We start from the raw sequence: 25,478 nt of genomic DNA on the forward strand, positions 1-25,478 counted from the left end.
GGGAATTGTTGTGGATTTGAACTAGAGACCTCGGTGTCCCTATGTCATCTTAGAACTGTGCCCCAACCCCGGGCCCCAACATGGCTGTCATTTCAATCAATAATATACTGTTCCGGTTGGTTTATTGCATAGGCCTATTTAGGTCAATTATGATTTCCCAATTTTTCACTTCCGATGAGAAATATGCAAAATCAAGACGTAAATATACCCATGTTTGAATGATTCTGCAAGCCACTAGAAAAATATTGATTATTAATTTCTGCTGGTAGCTTTCGAAATTCAAGTACTGAGTTTGACATTTTAGCAGCCTGAAGTGAAAAAGGGTGAAATCAAAATGGAAATTCTGACACAACTGTACACTCTAATTCGCGATTTACGTATTTTTAAAACAATCTTATCCCGGTGTGTTATAAATACGCCCCCTTCTAGTCGTTGTTAAAAAAGCCTTAAACTTCAGTTGCCATTTTTAAAGCAATTGTTGTTTAAGTCTTTAACTCAAAACCCCATTATAAGCTTTAATCCAAAACAGATTTTAAAGGTTTAACTCTTGCTTGGTTTAAAAGTGTTCAAAACTTAAACACTCGCTGTTTAAAAATTTAAAACATTAATTGTTCAAAACTTTAAAACGTTAAATTAGAGGTGTTTAAAAAGTTAAAATTGTTAATGGTTAACATCCAACCCTTAACCTCTAGTTCTTTTAAAAATTTAAAACATTTATTATTCAATAAATGTTAACCCCTTTAATTCTAATGTGGTTTAAAAGTCTTTTATATGTTTGCACACACTTTTCTCGCAGAAATAATACTCACTCCATGAGTCTGAATGAAAACTTCACACAAATTTTGCTCCATTTTCTTTTTTATTAAACTTCTAACAAAACAACACAACATAAGTTTACAAAGTACACTGGGAAGGTAACTACTCATAATCACAAATCAGATTTGATTCTTGATTGGGACAAGGTTCAAAATTCGCCCTGGTTTGACTGCCAAAAGTTTGAAAAACTTAGGGATGAAAATATCAATTCAAAATGAAAACATAATTCTTTTAAGGGGGTACTACACCCCTGGCCAATTTTGTGGCTATTTTTGCATTTTCTTAAAAATTATAGCACATTGGTGATAGGTAAGATATGTATAGGGGCAAAGACTACAACTACTGTACTGAAAATTCAGCAACTCAAAGTCAGTAGATATTGATTTATTGATCAAATATTGGTTTCCCTCATTTTTGACTGTAACTCCACAACTGTTATCTGTGCCGAAATAAAATTTTGATTCAGTGTAGTAGTTGTAGTCCTTGCCCCTATATTATACATATCTTACTTGTCACCAATGCGCTATAATTTTTTAGAAAAATGCAAAAATAGGCACAAAATTGGAAAGGGGTGTAGTACCCCCTTAAGGGTACAAGCTGTCTATAGTTTCTTATTTTGCAACCAAAAACCTCACATTTTATGTTGTTATTCCGTTAAAAATACGGTTTTCGCCCATTTTGGGTTGTAAATGGGCACTTTTTGGTGACAATTGTTTCTACCAGCTATTACAAATTGTCCAACATATACTCTGAAAATAAAATTGCAATGATCTTTCCGACCTTTTTTTATGATAATTATGGTCGACTACTTAAAACAGTTTCCAAATAAACATATTAAATATTTTGCTTGTAATGGTCTCTTAAAATTGATAAAAATCTGCATAAAAAATTAATTTAGATTTTTCACAAAACTTATTTAGATTTTTCACAGTTTGGTAGGAAGGGTCTAGAATGCGGATTGACCCCTTAATCCAATTGTGTTACCCTAGTCCGTTACCCTTTATTTTTTGAAGGCTGAAAACAAAACAGGCATTTGTTTAAAAATGTAGAACATGAAAACAAAAAAAGCTAAAGACCCACAAAACAATTGCTTAAATGCCTAGTATAGTCGCCATTAAGCCATTAATTTTGTAGAGCTGTAGATAATTTTGTTTTGACGAGCTACTTTTTTTAACAAATGAATTTTACCAGATTTCCACTATATTCAGACATTTTGGGCGTGTACAATCCAATGGGGAAAAAATCAAGTTCAAGATTTTGCATTTTTGATGTCATATTCAGAAAGTAAATTTATGCTTAAACTTTAATATCAACTACATGTACCTTTGGCAGTAAAACCGGGGTCAGATGTTGAACCTTGCCATAAGTGAACAAGCATAATCACAACCAGCCTTGTTTCTTGATTGGTGTAAGCCTAAGTGAATGCTTGCTTAAAGCCATGTGTGATTTGCTTCACAGCGACGCCCTCAATTTTACTCGTTTTCAACTTTTTGCATAATTATAATGCCCAGTTGTGTACCTTAATACCATGTTAAAGACTAAGCCTGAAGTGCTTTAATAACAGTAAAATTTAAGTTTTTATATTAAAACCGGGGAGACCCAGTTTTATTCAGAGTTCACCGATCCAATGCTTGCTAACATGTCAGCTTATGTGTACTGTACACACGTCGAGCGCGATGCAGTATTACATGTAATACGATCGGCGAGCGATACGCACTTTGTAGGCGCTGGAATGAAATCGCAATTTTCTTTGCTTTACCTCATTTGTTTGGCTCGAAATTAAAATGGAATAATGTGATCATTGAAAACTAGCATTTAAATAGGAATCTATTCTTTATGCAAATCACACATTATGGGTTTAAGGTTCACTCAAAACTACTCATAATGGTACAAGCATAAGTGAACAAGTTTTTAAAGTTTACTCAAAACTCAGAACCTTGGTTCTTGATTGGTTCAAGCCAAAGTGAACACTTTTTTAAAGATTTATTTAAAACTGTACTCCCAACCAGCCTTGGTTCTTGATTTTCGCAACGCTACGGGAACACTTTTAAATGGTTCAAGCAAAAATACTCATAATTACATCTAGTTTTGGTTCTTGATTGGTACAAGCATAAGTGAACAAGTTTACAAAGTTTACTGAAAACTACTCATAGTCACAAGCCTCGGTTCTTGATTGGTTTAAGCCAAAGTGAACACTTCTTTAAAGATTCACTCAAAACTTCTCAAAATCACAACCAGCATTGGCTGTACAAGCACAAGTGAACAAGTTTTCAAAGCTTACTTGCAGCTGTTCATAATCACAACCAGCCTTGGTTCTTGATTGGTGCGAGCCGAAGTGAACACTTTTAAATGGTTCAATCAAAACTACTCATAATCACATCTAGTTTTGGTTCTTGATTGGCACAAACATAAGTGAACAAGTTTCATTGGGTTACTCAAAACTACTTATAATCACAACCAGGCTTGATTCTTGATTGGTGGAAGCCTAAGTGAACACTTATGTAAAGTTTGATTAATCAAAACTACTCAGTCAAAAGCTTTGGTTTATGATTGGTACCAAATGAACAAGTTTCCAAGGTTTAATCAAAACTACCCATAATCACATTCAGCCTTGGTTCTAGATTGGTGCAAGCCTAAGTGAACACCTTTTTTTATAGATTCACTCAAGCTTTAACAAGCTCTGATTGGTACAAGCATAAGTGAACAAGGTTTCCAAGTTCACTCATTATTACGCTTTGAGAATCTTCCATCCTATACTTTACACATTTTTCAAAACCCATTATTCTGGATATCTGGCACCCGCTAGAGTCACAAACTGAAATTGGTGCCCAATTTCACCCGATATCGTAGGTCTCTGCATCAGCTTACAGTCCACGATCACCGTACATGTAGCGTGTAGATATCGTAACACTGTTTAACAACCCACTTTAAATGGTTACAAAATGTAATGGAGAAAATCACATTTTTGACCAAAAATTACATTTTGACCAAAAATCACAATTTTGACCAAAATTAGATTCTCAAAGCATAATAATGATAAAATCTAATGGATCCTTTCACACGATACTCAAATATATTGGTCTCGCTGTGAGTTTAAAAGATATCTTTAACTCACAGCTTGACCAATATCTTTGTGTATCATGCTCAATCCATCCAATTTTATATCAAAACTGCACACTAAGATTCCTATGGCTAGTTATTGGGTGCTACTATATATAGCAGTGTCTTGCCAAGGCAACACCACCCTGGAGTTGCTCTGGTGGTACTTCAGAGCTACTCTGGTGCTACTTTACAATAAGGTCGCTCATGGCGAATTAGCTGCACAGCTCCTCTGCTATGCCGTAGCTCATGGTAGACAAGCCGCAGAGTAGCTCTGAAGTACCCCAGCACTATTCTAGCTTGGAGTAGCCATGCAGGTACTCTGCTATAGAAGTATCCATTAACTGGCCATAATGATCTTGGTATGTATCCATAATCACAAGCTTTGGTTCTTGATTATGGTTATTTGGTTCTTGATTGGTACAAACCTAAGAGAAAATTTTTTGAGATATTCACTCAAAACTATTCATAATCACAACCAGCTTTGTTTTTTGATTGGTAAGTGAACAACAAGTGTTCATGGTTACTTAAAACTGCTGCAGGATATGGTGCCCAAACATATTATAGGCCCAAGGTGAACTCATTGAGTTACATAGAGGTTTGTACAGTACTTATTAGGTGCTGGAGTTGTAAGACTGAACAAAGTTTAAAAAATGCATTGAACTCTCTCACGCAGCTATACATCTCCTGTTTAGGAGCCATCTGAAACACCACTGCCTCCATGAATTGCCACACTGCCTGGCAATGACTTTGATATTTCAATCCCAGGACATAGTAAGTCTTAAAACAAACGTATATCGCCTTCAATACAGGTGGAGTGGACATGGCCCTGCGTTCAATTATCACAAAGACCTGTCTAGGTGTCAGTCTGTTTCCCAGTAACAAGACATAGGGCTGTGGCTTCTCTGTTGCACTAATTGCACTCAAATGTGCCAATGTTGCAATTTTACTGCAGAGGAAATAAAATAACACATTATTGTATTAATATAGTGTATAATAAATAAGGAATTTCAGAATAGGGTTCCCACAGCTTTCTACATTCTCTGGATTTTCCAGGACTTAACTTCATTGACCTAAATTTAAAAAAATTCAGATTTTAATAAAAAACAAATTTGAAATTGGCATATCAAACTTGTTGCTAAATCTATTTGAATACAAAATTCTGATATTTACTGGAATTTGGTCATCAATATTCAAGACTCTTGAATTTTCCTTGACCAAATAATGAAAACACCTCGGCCACCCGATGCACGCTACGACGAGGAAAGCTAACCGGTTAGCTTTTCCCTCCCTATTCATGAGCGAGGATCATGACGTCATCACACGTGCACGCATGCGCAGATGTCATCTTCCAGTGAGACATAGTGAGATACAGTACGGTTAGGGCTATTGCTCTACACATGTGTATTAAAATAACCCTAACCGCATAAATATGTGTCTTTGTCCGAGTATGTCAAAACCGATTGGCATTGCAAACTCGGATGTAAACAACACCATAGCAACGCTTAGGACAGACCACTCTCTGGGAGGTAAATTGGTTCTATTTAGACAAATTAATAAAACCTTATTTAAAAAATCAGCAACCCTATCATAGTACATGTAGTAAAAATAAGATGTTTTTTGTCTTTACTGCAGCACTTACACTCTTTTGGTCTGTAAATGAAGCAAGTGATGCTGCATAGCCGCACCTTCCTTTCCCACCTTTAGACCTTCCTTTCATGATTAAAGGTAACAACTGCAGAGCAGTGTTTACTTGCTCATCTGAAATGAAAATTATTAATGGTAACAAATCTTTTGTTGAGGCATATGTAACAATATAATTAGGCTACACTGAAGCATTTAGATTGATAATAAAAGCTAATGCTACGAGGGGCGGTCAATAAGTCCGTAGAACAAGGTACTCGAAAGAGTACTAGCCAAATCCTTTCTATCTCTCTCTTGAGCATGGTCACTACATACCGTAATGTACCCGTCGTAATTTTTCTTGAAACCTTCTATGTCAACAAAATGGAAGTCTTCCGATAGCTCCTTGAGCCACTCTTCAGTGAAGGCTCACTAGCATTGATCACCACCAAACCTGATATTATGAAGGTAGGACTTAAAATTCTAAAATAGGTTTCACTAACTGGAGGTCACGTCTGAACCACAATATATGGTTACTTTAAATAACTGGCCCCTCTGTCGTGAATGGCAGCTTGACAAACTAAGAATAGTGTACAGGACACAATCCGAGAACAGCCACATTCCTACCATCAACCTCCTTCACATGATTGCTTGCCTCAATTTTGCTATCAAAATTTGTATAATATATGCCTATGATTGTACTTTCATTTGGCAAATGATCTGTCATCAAGACTATCCTTGGATGTCAGAAACAGCGATGAAGATCTTGCACTACGGTGACCGAGGGATGATCTTCTGAGGGGTGTAAGATCCAGGTGCCTTGGTCCTCATTCTAAATGTATAGAAGGTGTGGACCTGAATACTAGCATGTCAACTGGTATCAATTTTGTACAGATTCCGGGACCCCATCTAGAAGACACCCTGGAATACCCAAATGTTAATGGATTAATATTGAAAACACATTCATCAGAGTTGTCATATTTTGTGGCTATCTCATCTTTCTTATTTGGCTCTTTATTCATTATCAATGCCACTGTACCAGCACGTATATCACTAGTGGTGACGTCAGCAAGTCTTTTGGACCTTGGATGATCTTCAAGAATGCTCACTCCATTCTTGAACTCTAAAAACCATTTCGTTGCTGTTGAATACCAAGTACTTAATTACCATTTACAATAACTGTACATTGTTAAAGTTCATTTGAGTTTTCACCACCGTCGGGAGAAATTTCCATGATGACCCTGTATTCACTTCTGGTAGTACCCGGGAATTCATGGAGGTAGGCTTCCTCTGAACAGTGTCCTGCCCGTATACAGTGATGCAAAATATAATATCTTTGCAGTAATGTTTTGAAGGAACAAGCTTTCAAATGAGACCAAATGCAATACCGTGCGACAAAGTAGCATACCGAGTTCTACAAACTTTTTGACCGGCCCTCGTATATTATACCACATTAGAACATTCTGCAACAGTTATTGTTATCCCTAGCTAGAGTAAACATACAATCATATTCACATGCATGTAGATTAAAATGATGCCCAATCCAACACAATATTGATGTTGCTGTCAAGAATTAAGTTACAGTACATTCAAGAAAATAGAGGTACTGGCCTATATTTATAGAATGACTTGGCCTATTTTATAGACAATCGAGCACTCTCTATATTTCCTTGAAATCACTATTTTTTACATCATTGTAATGTACATAAAATAACAATATAAACACCAGAAACATGAGTCTACTATTTGTGCTGTAGATTTGACAAAATCTGAATAAGTTTGCTTTTCTGTTGCTTCATCAGATTCAAATGCAGGCATCATAATACACATGTACGTACTAAGTATGTTTGCAAAATTCACGTTTGCAAAATGCATGTACGCTCATTAAGCATGCACACCAGGACTCAAAAAAAGGAAGCAAAATTCAAGCATGCTAAAGTAATTCCACAACTTTCTATAGATTCTTACATTGTACGAGCATATGTAGGGCCTACCAAAAGGAAAAATTTCCCTCTCTAAATTCCAAGATTTCCTCCAAATATCAAGATTTCCTGGGAGCATCCAAAATTACCCACTTTTTTAAGCCATGGCTAAGACATGCCTAAATTAATAACATTTACATGTACAGGGGCATTTATAGGAAAAATGGGGAATTTGGAGAAAAGTTAGAGAAATCTTGGAAATTGGAGGGAATTTTGCCTTTTTGTACATGAAAATTTGGCTTGCTGGAATCTGGAATTCTTGCTTGAAATTACCTTTTTTGGAGTCCTGATAGGGTGCAACATTAAATGTTGGCAACAATCTTACACTTCAGTCATCTTATACTCCTGAGTCCTGACAAAATCTCATTAAGGGGGTACCCCTGCTAAATTTTGTGCCTATTTTTGCATTTTTCTCAAAAATTATAGCGCATTGGTGACAAGTAAGATATGTATATGATATTATAGGGGCAAGGACTACAACTACTGCACTGGAAATTTTATTTCACCACAGACAACTGTTTTGGGGTTACAGTCAAAATGAGGGAAAACCAGTATTTGATCAATAAATCATAACTACTTGCCTTGAGTTGCTGAATTTTCAGTGCAGTAGTAATGCAAAAATAGGCACTAAATTGGTCAGGGGTGTAGTACCCCCTTAAAGGGCAATTGAAAGATCCTCAAAAGCATGTTACATACCCCTTCATATTCTCCAGAGGTAATAATGTTTAATGAGGTTAAACGTAGGTCAACATTTCTGAAAAATTTCAGTACGGTATATTGTTAGGTTTTCGTCTGGATCTAGACAAAACCCTATTGAAACTATAGAACATCTCCAGTTTACGCTCAAAGTATATTTTTTAGTGCAATGTGTATAGGCAAAGTTAGGCAAATTTAATTCTAGGCTATGAATACCTGTTGATGCATGACCCGTCTTCACTCAGTGTAATGCACCTGTTTTCTTTTTTTAGTTCAATTATATTCATGAAATTGCAAAACAATATATTTTTCTGCTTATGATAAAGACTAATGTAGTTTTATCATTTTGTTAATTATGGAGACAAACCAAGTTTTTTTCCCCCAGACAACCCTCTGATGAGCTCCTTTAAAAATGTACTAGAATAGCTTACCTTTCGTTACTTTTCCTAAATCATCTTTATCAACCCAATCAACAGTCCATCCAGGCTCTTTGGTGTTCAAGTATCTCAAATAAACACCAGACACCTCGGGCCAATGCTTTACTTGTCTTCTCAGGGTACATTATTGTGAATACCTGCTCAATCTGCAAACCAAAATATAACATGCATCATTATTTATTTACATTTTCTGTCTGTAAATAGGCAAATAAACAATTATTTTGGTTGTCAGACCTCGCCCGATCGAACCCTCTCCCGCCAATGAGGATGTCTTCAAATTTTAAAAGGTCCAAGGAAGCAGGGGAAACCAAAGAAGATGTAGAAGAAACAAGTAAAGCAGGCGAGGAAGAAGGTTGATTAGAGGAGGGATGCGGTCAAAGGCTGGAGTTAGGACGATTGTGAATGGTGATGTGAGTGAATCTGGTGACAAACCTTGATCAAAACAGGATTACTACATGCACGTGCATCCTGTCACTGTCAGGTAAAAGGCCAGTTATGCCTGCCCGTGGAATGCAACATTTAAGGGGGTACTACACCCCTGGCCAATTTTGTGCCTATGTTTGCACTTTTCTCAAAAGTTATAGAGCATTGATGACAAGCACGATATGTATATTATAGGGGCAAGGACTACAACTACTGCACTGGAAATTTTATTTCAGCACAGACAACAGTTGTGGAGTTACAGTCAAAATTGAGGGAAAACCAATATTTGATTAATAAATCAATAACTACTTGCCTTGAGTTGCTGAATTTTCAGTTCAGTAGTTGTAGTCCTTGCCCCTAGTATAATATACATATCTTACTTGTCACCAATTCAATGCGCTGTAAATTTTGAGAAAAATGCAAAAATAGGCAGAAAATTGACCAAGTGTGTAGTACCCCCTTAAGACTTTTCATACAATAAAAGTCGGCAATAAAAATGCTGCTTTCCTTTCACATGTCATGATTGGCATCACTTACACATTCTTCTACCGTTATTACTACATGTACCATATTTGTTTTTAAATTGAATTGAATAAAATAATCTAAAACAGGCCCTGTAAATTATACCTAATTATAAATACCTATTTTAAATATTGATACTCTTGCCCTGCAGTTGTGCAAAGTAATATAAAAACATGTGAAGTGGTCTATATAGAGTACATACCATTCCAATACTCAGAATTCTTGGAAACTGAGTTAATATTTCTGTCAAAGATGAGCTTTTCATATAGTTTTGTTGAGCTTTAGCCATTCTATTTTTCGTCACTTCTGATGTATCTTCTCCACTGTCCTTCTCAGGTTTCTTTTCTGTTTTATCTGAAAGACACAGAGGTAATTTACAATTGATATTAGTTTATTCAGGGCTGTCAACATTTTGGAATTGCTTGGCATGAGACAGAGGCGTGCACTGGATTTGCCGACTTCACTTCAATGTGTGTGTGTGGGGGGTAAGAATAACAACTTATTCATGGCGATGCGTGAGATTGTATTCAATTTTTAGCTTTTGCGTGAGATTTACTTTTAGGCGTGAGATTATACTACCTTGGCATGAGACCGTGAGAAAGTGACCCAATGCATGAGACTCACGCCCAATGCGTGAGAGTTGACAGCCCTGGTTTATTCAATTGTTTGTTTACACAGTTGGTTCATCCAGACCCAACCAGTGAATGCAAAATTCACAAGTTCATGAGTCTTACAATAATTCTGAACAAACCCTGATCACACATAATAATAATAATAAAAGACATTTATTAAAAGCGCACTAATGCATGCAAAGGCAGCCTCTAGGTGCTATAAAAACAGGTTTTTAAAACAACAGCGAAATTCAAATTACAAATAAATTCTATAACAGTATAATACAAAAGTAATTAACTACAATAGATAAAATCATACAACATGCCACATATAACCAAGGCAGTAATAGCATCAAAACATTGCTTTAAAAAGTTATACCATAGAATAATATTTCTTATACAATTGCATTAAAAAATACATATAAGGCAAGCATATATAATATTGTAATAACAATTAAAAATACTACTGGAAAATGGTTATGCGAGGAACGTTTCACGTTGTCCTGACGCATGCAAAAACCCATCCGGGGAGGAACAAAAACAAAAACCACTGGGCGATGCATGCATTAGAAAAAGCGAAACGTAAAAACATTAATAAAATGCAATGCACCAAAACTTAACTGGTCCCCCGCATGGGTGCCTGCAACAATTAGCCAAATAAATTGTTTCGGAGTAGACAAAAGGAACAACAAACAAACGCCAAGGAGCAGACACCACGAACAAGGGAACATAAGCATAATAAAAACAAAGCTATTGCTGATAACTTAAACAGAAACAATTGTGAAACAATCCGAAAGCTGCATAACACACGATCTTCATGCAGAACAAGAAACAATTACATAAAATATTGCTAAAACAAATTTGTTTTTAGAACTGATTTAAATTGTCCAATGGTATTCTGATGCCTGATACTGTAGGAAGCTCATTCCACAATGCAGGAGCGTGCGCAGCAAAAAGCTCTTGCGCCATTAAGTGAGACTCTGCGGCATTCGAGACGGTTGCTTCAAAAGGTTTTGAGATGCTGAGCGAAGAGCATGCGCGGGCTTGTACCGATTGATCAGTTTGTGGGGCAAGATCGTGGAGACACTTATAAGTCAGAAGTAAGACCTTGTACAGAACTCGTTTACAAACTGGCAGCCAGTGTAGTTCAAGGAGAACTGGGGTGATGTGCTGTCACAGCTTAGTACACGAAACAAGTCTGGCAGCGGCATTCTGGAGTCTTTGAAGGCGATGCAATTGTTTTGTGGGTAGTCTACATGTAGCAAGTAAGCCGTTGCATGAGTCAATACGAGATGTTATGTATGCATGCACTAGCCTTTCAGTAGATGAGCGGTCCAAAAACATCCTGATCTTGCCCAGTTTATAGATGCATGCCCACCCTGCACAGAGGATGTTGGAAATATGAGATTCCATCGTGATATGTTCGTCGAACACTACTCCAAGGTTGCGAGCCTGCGAACATGGGGTAACAAAGGAATCGCTGATAATTACTGGATCAATGTTACAGCTGGTGTCCTTAAAACGTGAGGTTAGGTGCAGTACCTCAGTCTTAGAGTCATTAAATTGCAACTTGTTAGTGACAGCCCAGGCTTTTATGTCTTTCACGCACTGTTCAACTTTGTGAATGGCAGAGTCTTTGTCTTCTGAATGGAAAAGAAGGTCAACTTAGGTGTCATCCGCATACATGTTATGGCTGGTGTTGTGGCTCTTTATGATGTCACTGAGTGGGGCACTATAGAATGTGAAAAGTGGAGCTCCTGCAACCGAACCCTGAGGCACACCGTAAACAAGATTTCGAGGACGCGATTCAGAATCACCAATGATAACTGTTTGAGTTCGACTATCCAAATAAGAGCGAAACCAGGAATGAACTGCACCGCAGATACCATAGCGTTCTTGAAGTCTGTCAAGGAGAATGGTGTGGTCTTACCTGGTCTATGGTGTTAAAAGCAGTGCTTAGGTCCAGTAGGATCAGCGCTGCTTCCTGATGTTTGTAAAGTCCTGCAATTGCAAGATGTTGTTTTGGACACATAGTAATGCCGTTTCTATTGAATGATTGGGCCTGTATGCAGATTGGGCTTCCGCGTAAAGATCATTGGACATAAAGTACTCCTGAACTTGTGTCAGGCAACACCTCTCCAGAAGTTTACCCATGAACTGCAATTGAGAAACACGGCGATAATTCTTGAAAACGCTCTTGTCCAAATTTGATTTCTTCATCGACAGAGACACTCTTGCCGAATTAAAACCCGAAGGCACAGTTCCTAGAGACAGCGACTGGTTGATTATTCTGGTGACTACAGGGAGACGACTCTCCATGCATTTTTTGAAGAGATCAGTTGGGATAGGATCAAACGGACAGCTTTTCGTGGGAGAATCCATAATGATTTCGCGGATGTCGTCACTTGAAAGTTCACGAAAAGTCTCAAATGAGCTAACACATGAGCCTCCAGTTGCAGAAGATGTCTTGATCAACCAAGTCCAAGTCATTGCGGATCTTCCGGATTTTTTCATCAAAGTATGTAGCAAATTTCTCTGCAAGCTCATCTTCAGAATTGTGATTGGGAAGGGCTAGTTTCGGCAGCTGGATTACATAACTTGTCAACAACGCGTAACAACTCCTTGCTGTCACAATCCTCTATCTTGGAACGGTGATGGTTACGCTTTGCCGTCTCAAGCATAGTCTTGTAGCTTTTGCTATGATCGGCATAAATTTGCTTGTCTATTTCAAGTTTGGATTTGGTGTACTTTCTTTCCTCCTGACGCTTCTTCTGCTTTGCCAATCGTAGTTCGTCGGCGTACCAGGGACAGTGCGGTCTGACAATTACAACCTTCTCAACAAGCGGAACATGCTTATTGAGGAGCATGCCCATTACCGTTTCATATTGGTTAACCAGTTCTTCCAGATCAGATGCAGGATCAGTATAGAGTGACGATGACTCAATATCACGCATGAATTCAGTTGTGTCTATGTCTCTGATTTTGCGATTATTTCATAGTCTTTCTGGGTGTTTTGGGGGTTGTAGATTGAGGTAGCAGCCAACAGGATAATGATCAGAGAATATCTCTGGAATTATTTCAACTACACCTATGATGACATTAGATGTGTCACGACTGATCATCAAATCTAAGGTATGTCCTGATTTATGCGTTGCGCCATTGATATGCTGTTGTTAACCAACCGCGTCCAACAGATCTTGGAAGGCTCTGGCAAATCGGTTGTCTGCGTCGTTAACGTGGCAGTTGAAGTCCCCTAGGAGAATTATTTCGACAGGTACTGGCTGAAATGGTCTCAAGGAATGTCCCAAACTCCTCGAGAAACATAGACTGAGTAAGTTTATTTTTCGAGGAGGGTGGTGGGCGATATATACTAAACACCCTGACAGAAGATCGTTGGGAGATTGTCATATCCATATATTCTAAACTCGGGTACACTGTACCCTTATTGATAACAGGATGGTATCCTTTTTTGAGGATGAAACCAATCCACCACCTCTTCCGGATTTTCTAGGCGAATGGAAATAGTCAAAGTTAGGCAAGGTGTAACATATGTCCGCAAATGTAAAATTGTCTCGCTCGTCACCATATAGCCACGATTCTTGAATGGCGAGAATATCAATTTCCTTTTTGATTATAAAATCACATTGAATGTATAGTAACTTTGAATATGAGGTTTAGTTGTCTTACGGAAAGTTTTCAGCAGTTTTACATTCGTTTAGAGCGCTCCGTGATTATGGTTGATAGGGATATATTGGAATGATTCACTGTAGGCATGCTCGTCTGGCAATCGGGTATTGAATCACGACTAATTGTAACAATCGAGGGGATTTTTTGCTGTTTATTTCTAGATTTACCCGTTCGACAGCTACGTCTGGTTTTCTTTCTGGCAGATATACCAAGCTCATTGATGATGTTCCATGTCTGTGCATCAACCTTGTTCTGAGGTGTTTATCACACTTTCCGCAATATTGATCAGCGTGGAATTGGTGTATTGCAAAGTAGGAATTGTTAAAGTACTAGTTATAAACAAATCGATATGTCGATACTTTTTCGATATGGTAAATATGCGGAGATTGTACACACGCAATAGCTCAATGTATAAAAGAGCACAGTAGTCGAGACAAAAATGAAGTAAAATACACCAAAACATAACAGTTAAAACAGTTTCTGCAGCACAAAATATTCTTGATGATCAGATAAATGCAGCAATAAAGTAAAATTTAAAAATTCGAGTCAAATACGGTAAAACAATCAAGTTGATTTCCAGCCCGATGTGATGAGCAGCCAGACGAGTGCCATCCACACAATATGGCACACACACCCCTACCATGTACTGTTATAATGAAAATAAGTACCCATGATTGTTTCCAATATTGCTGTCAACTGTCAGCACGTCCATGAAATTCTTTATAAAGGGGTATTTTACTAAAATACGCAAATGTGGTTGACCACATTGTTTCAAACATTTTTGTTTATAATATCTGAAGGAAATATTTGACTGGGGTAATAAGAAGACATGGGCTTTCTTCTGATACCAAATTCATCCTTTTGATGGTGAAAAGTCGGGGATGATGCTGTCCATCAGGTCATACACTTTTAATTAAATAAATAGGTTAAGAAATAACCACCGGCCACTGTCATCCAAAATAACAACAACAACAAAATGTTAATGTTATTTTTTTTAATGCAGAAAAGTCTGACCTCCAGATGCTTGACTAGACAATGCGAATAGTCTATCCATATATTATTGATAAAACTATTACACAGGAGAATATCCCAAGGCAAACACATTCATAATTAAGGGGAGTATAGTGTCTATGTAAGGTTCATTATGCTCTTTGTTCTCCCCATCTTGAAATTTCCCATGTTTACATACAGTGTAATGGGCTTTAAAGCTGAGTCTTAGTCGTGGGAGTGGTCTAGTTCGTAGACACATAATCTGATTGGACAATTGCATGATTTCGGGTGTCGTCTATCAGGCCGTAGACGTCATCGTGAGCGTTGATAACGCGTAACCCGCTTGTAGAGGTCCACGTAGTATCACGTTGTATGTGTAAACAAGTTTGGTTCATTTTATAGGGGAGTTTTAATTACGGTAACTTTGTTTTTTGCTTAAAAAACAATTTACACTTATTAATAATATTTAACTTACTAAGAGAATAAACAATAATTTTTGTTTTTACTATCCTCTACCTATGATAGACGACAGGCAGGTCCAATATTTTTTTCGTAGTGGGTACCGGCTGCGCCCGCATCCATTACTCAAAATATTGGACCTGCCTGTCATCTATCACACGGTAGAGGATACAGTACCGTAGTAAAACACAAATTCCTATCGTTTATTCTCTAAATGAGGCTTCATTGGAGTGGTGTTTAGCTAATTGCAAGGCTTACTTTTTTTACCATTCTTGCAAGTCCTGGCATATTTCAACTGTATGTGCTTCAATTCTTCCTCTCCCTGGCTGGCCACTTGAACCTTGACAAAACCATGCTTCCTAAAATGAATAGAAATTATTTATACTAGCATTACTTAATATGAGTATAACACTTAAAGTATTTTGCAAGATTGACTTTTGCTGTACTCGAGTAGAAAAAGAGTTTGCTGTAGCATAGTGATTGCATAATGCGTGGTGTACGCACAGCATGCCTAAACCCTGCAAAACAACAAAATGCATTCTTGCAAAATACTGTACACAGTTATGCATGTAGGATTGTAAGACCAGCCGTTTTAAGAGGAAGATTAAAATCCCATGTAGGGATGCAATGAAAATCATGAAGACAAACCCATTTGTAGTTCTAGAAAACAGCTAATCTGTGTGCCCATAGACACTGAAATACCTTTCAACTTTTCGGTTCCTGCGTTTTATTCAAAATTTTGGATTTTGACAAAACTCCAGTACCTACAGTCTTGATTTTTGCAGAGTCCCTTACCAAAGTGAACAGCTAATTAAGCCTTCACTAGGCTGTTACTTAACAGAAGTTTGAACAGCCAGTAGCTTAGCTTAGCTAGCTGTACCTAATCTGCACTAATTCGTCATTTTGAAGGCTGTTTGAACAGCTAATATCTGAAGGCTAAATTACCTGTTCAGTGAAGGCTTTCAAACAGCTATTTGAAGGCCTTCATTTGTGGTAAAGGGTATCTCTGTTTACTTTTACATTACAACCATGTAAAAACCAGAATTTAACATTTTTCAGGGCATTCTCCTCAGCAAATGTTATAATATGACTTTAAGTTTATAATGGACATGTGCGGATCCCAGAACTTCATTTGTGCAATGTAAACAGAAGAGCTATGAGAGATCAGAATATGAAAATATTAGGTGACGAAAAAAGAAAACCATGTTCTACGAGGCCCAACCGACCCAAATTTGGCATTTGGGAAACTTTTTGATGTAAAATCCGCCGTATGTGCTTTAAAAAAAAAAAAAAAGAATTTTGCGGTTCTCTGCTATATTTAGAGAATATAAACCTGTGGACCACTTCACATTTCCCACTTCTATCCAGAAACCAATTGTTATATTACTATGAAGTAAACAAAAAAATATAATTTAGGCCAACTGAATCTACATGTACAAACAGACTGTCTACACAATGAATTGAGCGGCATAGTGGAAGCTAAAATTAACAAATACAGTGGTCCCTCCTTGATCTAGACTGTGACAAGGCTTCCAGTCACTATCTCTGAGGACCCGGAGGATGCTGAAGAGCACACATGTGCACCTGTGGCATGAGTGGAGATCCAAATGCCACCATGGACCAGATCCCCTCAAGCAGTTGCAAAGATACAGGAACAGCAAGGGTTTATATTGCAATGTACAAGCACAACTGTCTCAATCAGAAGAAATGCAATTAATATGCATATTTTCTGTCATCAGTTTGCATGGGTAACACTTGTATCTGTCACTACCCACATGCCAAGCGGCATCAAAATCAGACTTTGCTTTCTTGGTTCACCTTTTTGGTGTGACCCACAAAAAGTAAAGAAAAAAAGTATGCCAACTGACCGGCCGACCTTACTTCAAAAGACTGCTTGCACATAGAGCAGGGCTTTCTTTTTCGTTTGACACCTAATATCGTTGAATAAGTTCATCAGGTTTGTTGATTAAATAAACAAGAGACATTTTTGTGTGACAAAACGAAGTGAATTTTACTCACTACAATATTTTGTCCTTTACATCGGAGGACTTCATCAGGTATGACTGATATGGTCATCTGATCCACTTTCCCGGGATATGGGTTTCGATGCTTACACTCTTTTGGAGTCTTTAAAAGCGGATCATATCATTGGCCATATCGTGGCTAAGGCCACTAACAAAAAGTACACTCGCTCTGAGCATGCAAGTTATCAGAAAAAGAACAGACCAAATCAGCAATTTCTGATCATGTAGCCCGTGCCAACCATGTTATTAATTGGGATGATTCAAAGATCCTTGGGCGGGAGCACAACAAGAAGTCTAGAGAAGTTCGAGAAGCCATGGAGATAAGAAGAAGGGGGAGCAAGACCTTAAACAGAGAGGAGGGCACATATTTCCTTAGCCACGTATATGATCCGCTTTTAAAGACTCCAAAAGAGTCTAAGCATCACCGGAAACCCATCTCCCAGGAAAGTGGATCAGATGACCATATCAGTCATACCAATTGTAGTCAGAAATATTGTAGTGAGTAAAAATGCACTTGGTTTTGTCACACAAAAATGTCTCTTGTTATATACTTACATAGCCTGTATGAGCTGTACATCCGGCCGGATCCTTAAGAAAGGGAAAGACCCTTAGAACAGCTTGAGCCATTGCATCCTTGATAAATGAGCCTGGACTGCAAAAGAATTACAATATGTACAATGTAATTATATATAGTGGATGTATTTTGTTTCCACAGAAAGTGTTGAGTATTATTTCTGCCATATCCTCTCAAAAACAAGTTTTATAAGTATTTAGGGGCGCACCATTAGATTTCCAGGGGGGGCATGGGAGTTTTTTGAAAAAAAAATACTTCGCCCACTAGTGAGACGAAAAAAAAACAAACTTTGCCCACTAGTGAGACGAAAAAAAAATTTTGCCTCACTGATGAATTAAAAAAATAATTTCCCCACCCAACTTTGTATAAAAATTTACATTAAAATTGAAAAAAAAAAACTTCGCCGCTGAAGGCGGCGAAAAAAAAAAATTTGGTGCTCTCGGAGGCGAAAAAAAAAAAAAATTCCTCCGCCTTTGGCGGCGAAAAAAAAAAAATTCTGCCTGACCCAAACTCCATTGCCCCCCCCCCTGAGAATCTAATGGTGCGTCCCTTAGGTATCATTTTCTGCAACTTTCATCTCACCATGACCCCTCATTTTACTGCCATTTTTGGCAAAATTGAGCTGTGTGGCGCTTTCCAAAAAGGTTGCACTTCAAATATTTCCTAAAAATCAGACTGTAATTATAACGATGTGCCGCTTTAATACTACATGCATGCTTAAAAGTTTTCAATGAAACACACACAACTATTAAATAAGGTCCTTGCTGACCCTTGTATGCATGAGAGCATTTTATGAAACTTAGAACTTGCCACCAAAATTTAGCACTTTTTCAGATTTCTCTCCAAAATGATTAGTACCCATCAATTGTTTCAGTTTGAAGGGGCTTTTACTATGTAAATCAGTTAATTTACATGGTACCAGTCTTAGAATTTGTTGCTATCTCCTGCTGATAGCAAATGACAAAATTACAGTTAACTAATTTCATGATTTGCCATTTCCATCTCTAAATAAATAAAAGCAAGCAATAAGCAAATTGCATAAGCAAATGAGGAGAAAATACATGGGCAGTGGTGTATCAGGGTGGTGTTGGGGGGGGGGGGGGTTGTTGCAGGGGTGTTGGGAGGGTGAAAGGGCATGTCCCCTGTCATCAATTTGAAATTTAGAAAATCCCAGAGGAAAATTGCAGAAAAAGTGCTTAGGTGCCCCTAGGGCCCGGTGGTGCTCCCTCCCCCCATAGTGGTCTGTGCCACCCCCACCCCTCCCCCATAGGATATCTCATGCTACACCACTGTACATGGCTAGTAACTTTAACATAAGCTCTAGGAGTAGAGCCTGGGTTCAGTGATGAAAATTTGCTTGCCTAAAACATGTTAAAGCTGACGGCCAGTGTAATTTTTAAGCTTACCTGTTCAAGTGTCCAATGCAATAAGAGGTTCAAAATAGCCAATCACGGCCTTCTAAATGCATGCTCGAACCATGATGGGAATGATTTTCTTAAGCTTTTGCAGTTCTATGCCAGCAGTGTCAAATTTGCAAGTCTTGCAATGCATTATCATGCATGTACACTCATCCACAAGATGATCTAAAAGTTATGAGTGATCTTAGTATGCATTTTTAGGCCTTATTTGTATGCAAATCTTACCGTTATACTCCTTCAATAGTCAGAAATCTGCAGGTAGTTTGCTAAACAGACTACACCAGGCACAAAAAGAAACTCATCAGTTATATTCATCCCTGCTGTTCAATATAACTTGATAATTTTGGATTATTCTGAAATATACATTTTGTTAATTGGACTTTTCTTTCTCATTTGACACCCTGTTCGTGAACATTGAGCAAGAATTGACTAAGATATGCGCCTCAAAACTCTCAAACCCCAAAATGAAAAGTTGCAATTTTAACGATTCAATTGTGCCTGTTACATTGTCCACTGTGTGCTTTATTGATTGGCCTGTGGTGCTTGTGTGCAATACAACGATGCGTTCCCATTGAAAATCGTTGAAAATGCTACTTTTGATTTTGGGGTTTGAGGCTTTGGAGGTGCACATCTTGGTCAATTCTTGTTCGTTTTTCACGAAACAGGGTGTCAAATAAGAAAGCAAAGTCCAATTAACAAAATGTATATTTCAGAATATAAGATATTGAACAGCAAGGATGAATATAAGTGACGAGTTTCTTTTTGTGCCTGGTGTAGAAACCTTTTAATTGATATGCTACACAGTCATTTGTAAGTAAGCTTTGAAGGATTTTATCAATAACACTTTTAAACTGGGCGAAAACGATATGACAGAGGTCAAAAGGTCAAAATTGTACAGGGTGCACACCAGTAAATAGGCCCCATTGACTTTGTACACAAACAGGGTCCGGGAAAACGTGATTTTCTTGACTCCAGAGCGACTCAGTTCTTCAAAACTTGCCCTTTCTGCAAGTTGAAGGTCAGATGAAGACATCCATTGTAGAAATTATATACGGAGTCCTGCATTTTTTCCAGAAAAATGCCGACAAGATCACCCTATAGCACATGCAGCCTACGCCACCTTACGAATAGCTTGGGGTTTCTGAAATGTAACACATTTTGAAAGTTTAGCCAAATCGTCATAAAAAGTAGGATCCTGCTCATTTTTCACAGACAATCTATTTCCCAGGCCTAAATGAGGATTAAATATGAATCAGGGCCTAAAAGTTGGGTTTTAAGCCTTTTCCAATGGATTTAATTTAGTCTTTTTGCACGTTTCCTCGTTTGAAACACTGATTTTTTTCCTCCCAGGGTGTAGGAGACTTGTATTTACTGGTGTGCACTCTTTACGCAATATCCTGTAACTTCTTCTAGAAACATGCAATTTTGAAAATCTAAAATTCCTAAAAAATATATGTAGATCTATAACAATACTACCAATAGTAATACTCTTCATACCTTAAAAAATCAACTTTCCTGGTATATATCATTCTGGGACACCCGGTACAATGTACTTAATTTCTTTACTTATATAGCTTGATCATGGATCAATTTAAAGTATAAGATGAAGTAATTTTGCATGCAGTTGATAAAGTACATGTACATGTATTGGTGAAAACCCCGGGCTTAAATTTAATACATACATGTACATGTATAAGGACTCAGACTCGGACATTGAGGACTCAGACTCAGACATCAGAAATTGGCAGAGACTCTGACTCGGACACCAAGGACTCGGGCTCGGACAAAGAGGACTCGACTGCAACATTGTCCATGACTTATTTTATATCAAGGATTTCTGCATGAAGCAACTGGAGTCCAATTTGCTTCCTCGAGAGACTTACGTCAGTGCATGCTCTGGTACACATAGTATTAAATTGCACACATTGACTCAAAGAACTCACATGTTTACATACGCTATCAAAGGTGGTACATCTGTACAACGTGCCAAGTAACTCAAGTAACGAAGTACCGACACTGTGCACTCTATGCCATTTTCGCCAGCGTTAGCTGGCTATGATCTAATTCGGAGATCGTCTTTGTTTGCTAAAGAGATTACGGGGTACTAGCATTGGTTTGAATTACTTTGCGGAACTTTTTTATGGTGAAAATATATAATAGACCTGTTATTGGATTTGTAAGAAAAAGAAAGTATGTTTTGCCGTTTCAACGAATGAAAACAGTGAGAATTTCAAAAGTTATGGTTTGAAGGAAATATGACATTAAAAGTTCATGCCAGGCCTATAATAGTTTCCACAGCATATCAACGAAAGAAAATTATAGAATCCTTGTTATCAGGCGTTCTTAGATTTACATTCGCAGACCTCCTGGAGATCAGCACAGCATGAGATGTGAGTGTATTGATAACATGATTAAAACCTTTATGGACGTAAAAGTCAAAGTAAAAATATCCTATAATCTGTATCGTTTTATGGATAAAAATGACTCAAAATGTCATTTATGAAATAATTTATATCTTAAACATCAGTTTTGTCTTTTCAACGGGAACAATTCGATGCAATTTCAGGGCCTATTTTTGATATGGGTAATAATGGGTATAATTTATATACATGTAGGCCTATTATAATTGAACAATATCAGTCTTTATACATTTTATAATGTGCTATATTAAGTATAAATTGCGAATTAATATAAAATTAATGTGCATGTATAAGGCAAGTAGGATGGCAGTTTTAGCCAATTAACTAAAAACTGCATTTCTTTATATTAATAATGAGCTAAGGGTAGCCTAAAAGGCAGAAAAGACAAAAAGACAGAACAATTTGGAGTAATTAATTGACAGGAAGTTATAGGAGTTGTTTGGTTTGCTGTTTCTGTGTGCATGTTCTCATCATTGATGGTTTGGTGGACTGTCATGAAACATGATGGATCATAAAAAGAGTGATCCTAAAAATGCCACCACCCAAACTAATTACAAGGCATCTTCTGCATTGAAGCTGGCTTTCCCTTTAAAGGGAATTTTTATTAGTGTCTTGAGTGACTTTTGAATGCCCAATATAAGCAAATTTTTGCATAATTTGAAAGAGGGGTGTAAAATTAAGGGAAGACAAGCCAAAGAGGGGGGGGTTCAAATTTTGGCAAGTTATAAGCGGGAGGGAACAAGCAATTTTTGGCATACATTGATGCCCCATCTTTTCAATATTACACTCTAAAAAGGGTACATGCCCCCAGCTTGTATTTATTGCACCACCCCTTATTCGGCCTATGATAAACACAAAATATTGCCATACTTTTTAACTTACGCATGATTTTTTTTTGGGGGTACTGATTTTAAAAAGTGCTTCTTTCCCAAGGGGTGGGGCGATTTTGTTCGCTAGATGCTAACAACTTTATTCGCATTTCACCAGACGAATTCACTCTCATGCTAATAATCAAATAATTAATTACTTGGAACATAAAACAAAAACAACTTTACATTCAATCTAAATCACATGCATTTTATAAACTACACAACACTAGCACTACAGGCTTAGAATTGTCCTAAGTTTCATCCTTTTTATTTACACGAACACATGATTTAAAGCCTATTGGATTGCATTACACATAATTCCACTACATTAAAGGGGCATACCCAATTGCTAATAACCTCATCCCCAGAACCCCAGATTTTACCCTGGTATAACTTTTGGAATCAAACGAAAGATACTATTTTTCTTATTCAACCTGTGAAATTTCAGGACTCAAAGATATTTAGTTTGAATGTTATGAATGAAAAGGTGCACCTTTTTGGTCGACCAACTAATATACACAGTGTTCCTATGGGGCTAGAAAATTACATTTTTAGCTCTCATATAAAAATTAATTGAAACACCGGCATGAGACTTCATGGGAATCGATGGTAAAGGTCATTCAATCAAGAAGAAAACTTTACATAGTTAAATCGGGTTATCCCCCTTTCATTAAAAGCTTGTTAAATCCTTTTAGTAGTTTATTTTAAGATAACTATTAGTGGCCTTTATAGTTCGAAAATTAAAAACAAAAAGATTTTAAAACTATGCAAATTAAAAGGGCATTTCGTGATCCACAGCCTCATCCCCCCACTTTTCTCAAAAAAAGTTGAGATTTTTATATCACTGGAAATCTCTGGCTACATAATGTTTATGTACAAAATATTTCTTGCAGATTAATTCGTTTAGCAAAGATATCGTGAAATTTGAATTTCGTTCTGGTGCACCAGAACGAAATTACAACGTATTATCTATGGAGCAGTGTAATACACATAATCATGCATAACTTCATAACGCAATATCGGAATCAACTGAAATTTTGGGAATATGCTTTTTTAGTGGATATGCACTGAAAAATGTCATAAAAAGAGGATGCTAGGATCACGAAATAGTCCTTTAATGCACACCAACTCCGGCCCCAACTCAACACAAAATTGACAACCATGAGAGTTACCAAATAAGCGGAAAAGGGGTATTTTTTATCAGTAGCGAGGACCGCGAAATTGGAAAAATATGGGGTATTTATTTTGGACAGTCCGCGAAATTTGACCTTGAAATCAGCAAAATAGGGGGTATTTAATTTGCACTTGCACTGTCCACGAAATTTGGATAAAAGTACTTTGGGAAAATCTGGTAATTTTATGTCAATATTTAGTGTCACTGAAAAGGGGTGTTTGAAATTCTAGTCATTGAAAATGGGTGTTGGAATTTATTTTTTATTTATTTTATTTTTATTCCCTGTGCTTGGAACTGATGGAGGGAGAAAAGACATACAGAATGAACCATCAGTTCCCAACGATCATGAACAATTACATATAATCAAAAAATTCTTTTTGAGCGACAGGTACAAAGAGAGACAGACGAGACAAAGACTATGGACGAAGACAACGAACACACAAAACATACAAAAAGACAGACAAACAAGAAAAACGATTCATATTATACTCACACACTTAAACAATCTAGCCATGATAAATACATAATATAAAAGTTACTTGAAAAAAAAAGCAATCAAATTTTATCAATGTCGAAAGAAAACTTTTTAAAGTGCTTGCCAAGATTGCCATTTTTCTCAGCAATTTTGTACACAATGTTGAATTTAAGCTTAACAAAATTGCGGAAATTCTGAAGAGAAATTTGCATCTATGAATATAAAATTTAAGAAAGAGAAATAAAAAGTTAATGCAAGTACTATGGGGAGAAACGTCCTAAGTAACTCCAAATAATCTCTCAAATGTGGATAGGTTTGATTCATCTTAGTGATATCAAACCAAGAGATTATCCCAAAGAGGAGTGATAATAGTACATTCACAAAATAAATAAAAGGGTTTCGGTGGACAGGCACAAAAGAAGCAAGGGGAGATGTTATTCTGCCTATCTTATGCAGGAATTAATTTGTACAAATAGCCCTATGGATTATTTTGAAGTAAAAAGATTTGATTTTAGCATCCATAAAACATTTGAAATTGTTGGCATGAATATCGGATCAATTAATGTCGTCCTCAGCTACATCACAGGATTCTGTCCAAAAGTTTTCAGCATGATCAGCTTTACTACAAGATTTTAGAACAGAGTAGCAATGACGAGTTGCCTTGTCAGCTTTGATCAGGCCCTCAACAATTTCATCAAATATGTTCACATCAACATTAGGAGGATTGTAGAACCAGTCAAGAAGGATACCATTCATGAGGAAATTATACTTTCTCTTTAGTTTGATGGGAATATTAAACTCGATCACAAGACCCTCAAAGGTCTTAACAAAATTATAGCCCCGATCCAGATCAGCAACCGTATAAATACCCTCATCAATCCATTCAGGATAACAAAAGAAGCCCCTTTAGTTTGATGGGAATATTAAACTCGATCACAAGACCCTCAAAGGTCTTAACAAAATTATAGCCCCGATCCAGATCAGCAACCGTATAAATACCCTCATCAATCCATTCAGGATAACAAAAGAAGCCCCTGTTGGAAATTCTAGTCATTGAAAACCACAAAAACGGGGTTGTTTTGGGCCAAATTTTGTCCTTGATTTTGCATGAAAAAGGGGGGTAAATTTGATGAAAATTCATTGCAAAGGGGGTCTTTAAAAGATTGGTAACTCTCATGG

The 25,478-nt window shown here is 37.2% G+C and overlaps 2 protein-coding genes across 4 annotated transcripts in view; one reads left to right on the top strand and one right to left on the bottom strand.

Annotated features, from left to right (window-relative positions):
- LOC140146705 (transient receptor potential cation channel subfamily M member 2-like) overlaps window positions 1-25,478 on the top strand; it is a 375,948-nt gene that overhangs the window by 300,429 nt on the left and 50,041 nt on the right. The window lies entirely within an intron of this gene.
- On the bottom strand, window positions 855-18,026 carry LOC140146704 (uncharacterized). 3 transcript variants are annotated; one of them, XM_072168577.1, is made up of 6 exons: window positions 17,925-18,026; window positions 15,613-15,704; window positions 9,801-9,952; window positions 8,648-8,799; window positions 5,558-5,676; window positions 855-4,864 (listed from the first exon to the last, which is right to left on the bottom strand). In XM_072168577.1, coding segments are annotated over exons 1-4 (360 nt in total). In that variant the 5' UTR covers window positions 17,927-18,026; the 3' UTR covers window positions 855-4,864; window positions 5,558-5,676; window positions 8,648-8,685. The 3 variants fall into 3 exon arrangements, with proteins under 3 accessions (XP_072024678.1, XP_072024677.1, XP_072024679.1); XM_072168576.1 differs by having other exon boundaries at window positions 15,604-15,704; XM_072168578.1 differs by lacking the exons at window positions 855-4,864; window positions 5,558-5,676; window positions 8,648-8,799 and adding an exon at window positions 9,253-9,475 and having other exon boundaries at window positions 15,604-15,704.

Source organism: Amphiura filiformis, chromosome 2, assembly GCF_039555335.1.
Source record: "Amphiura filiformis chromosome 2, Afil_fr2py, whole genome shotgun sequence".
In the NCBI taxonomy this organism is placed as follows: Eukaryota; Metazoa; Echinodermata; class Ophiuroidea; order Amphilepidida; family Amphiuridae; genus Amphiura; species Amphiura filiformis.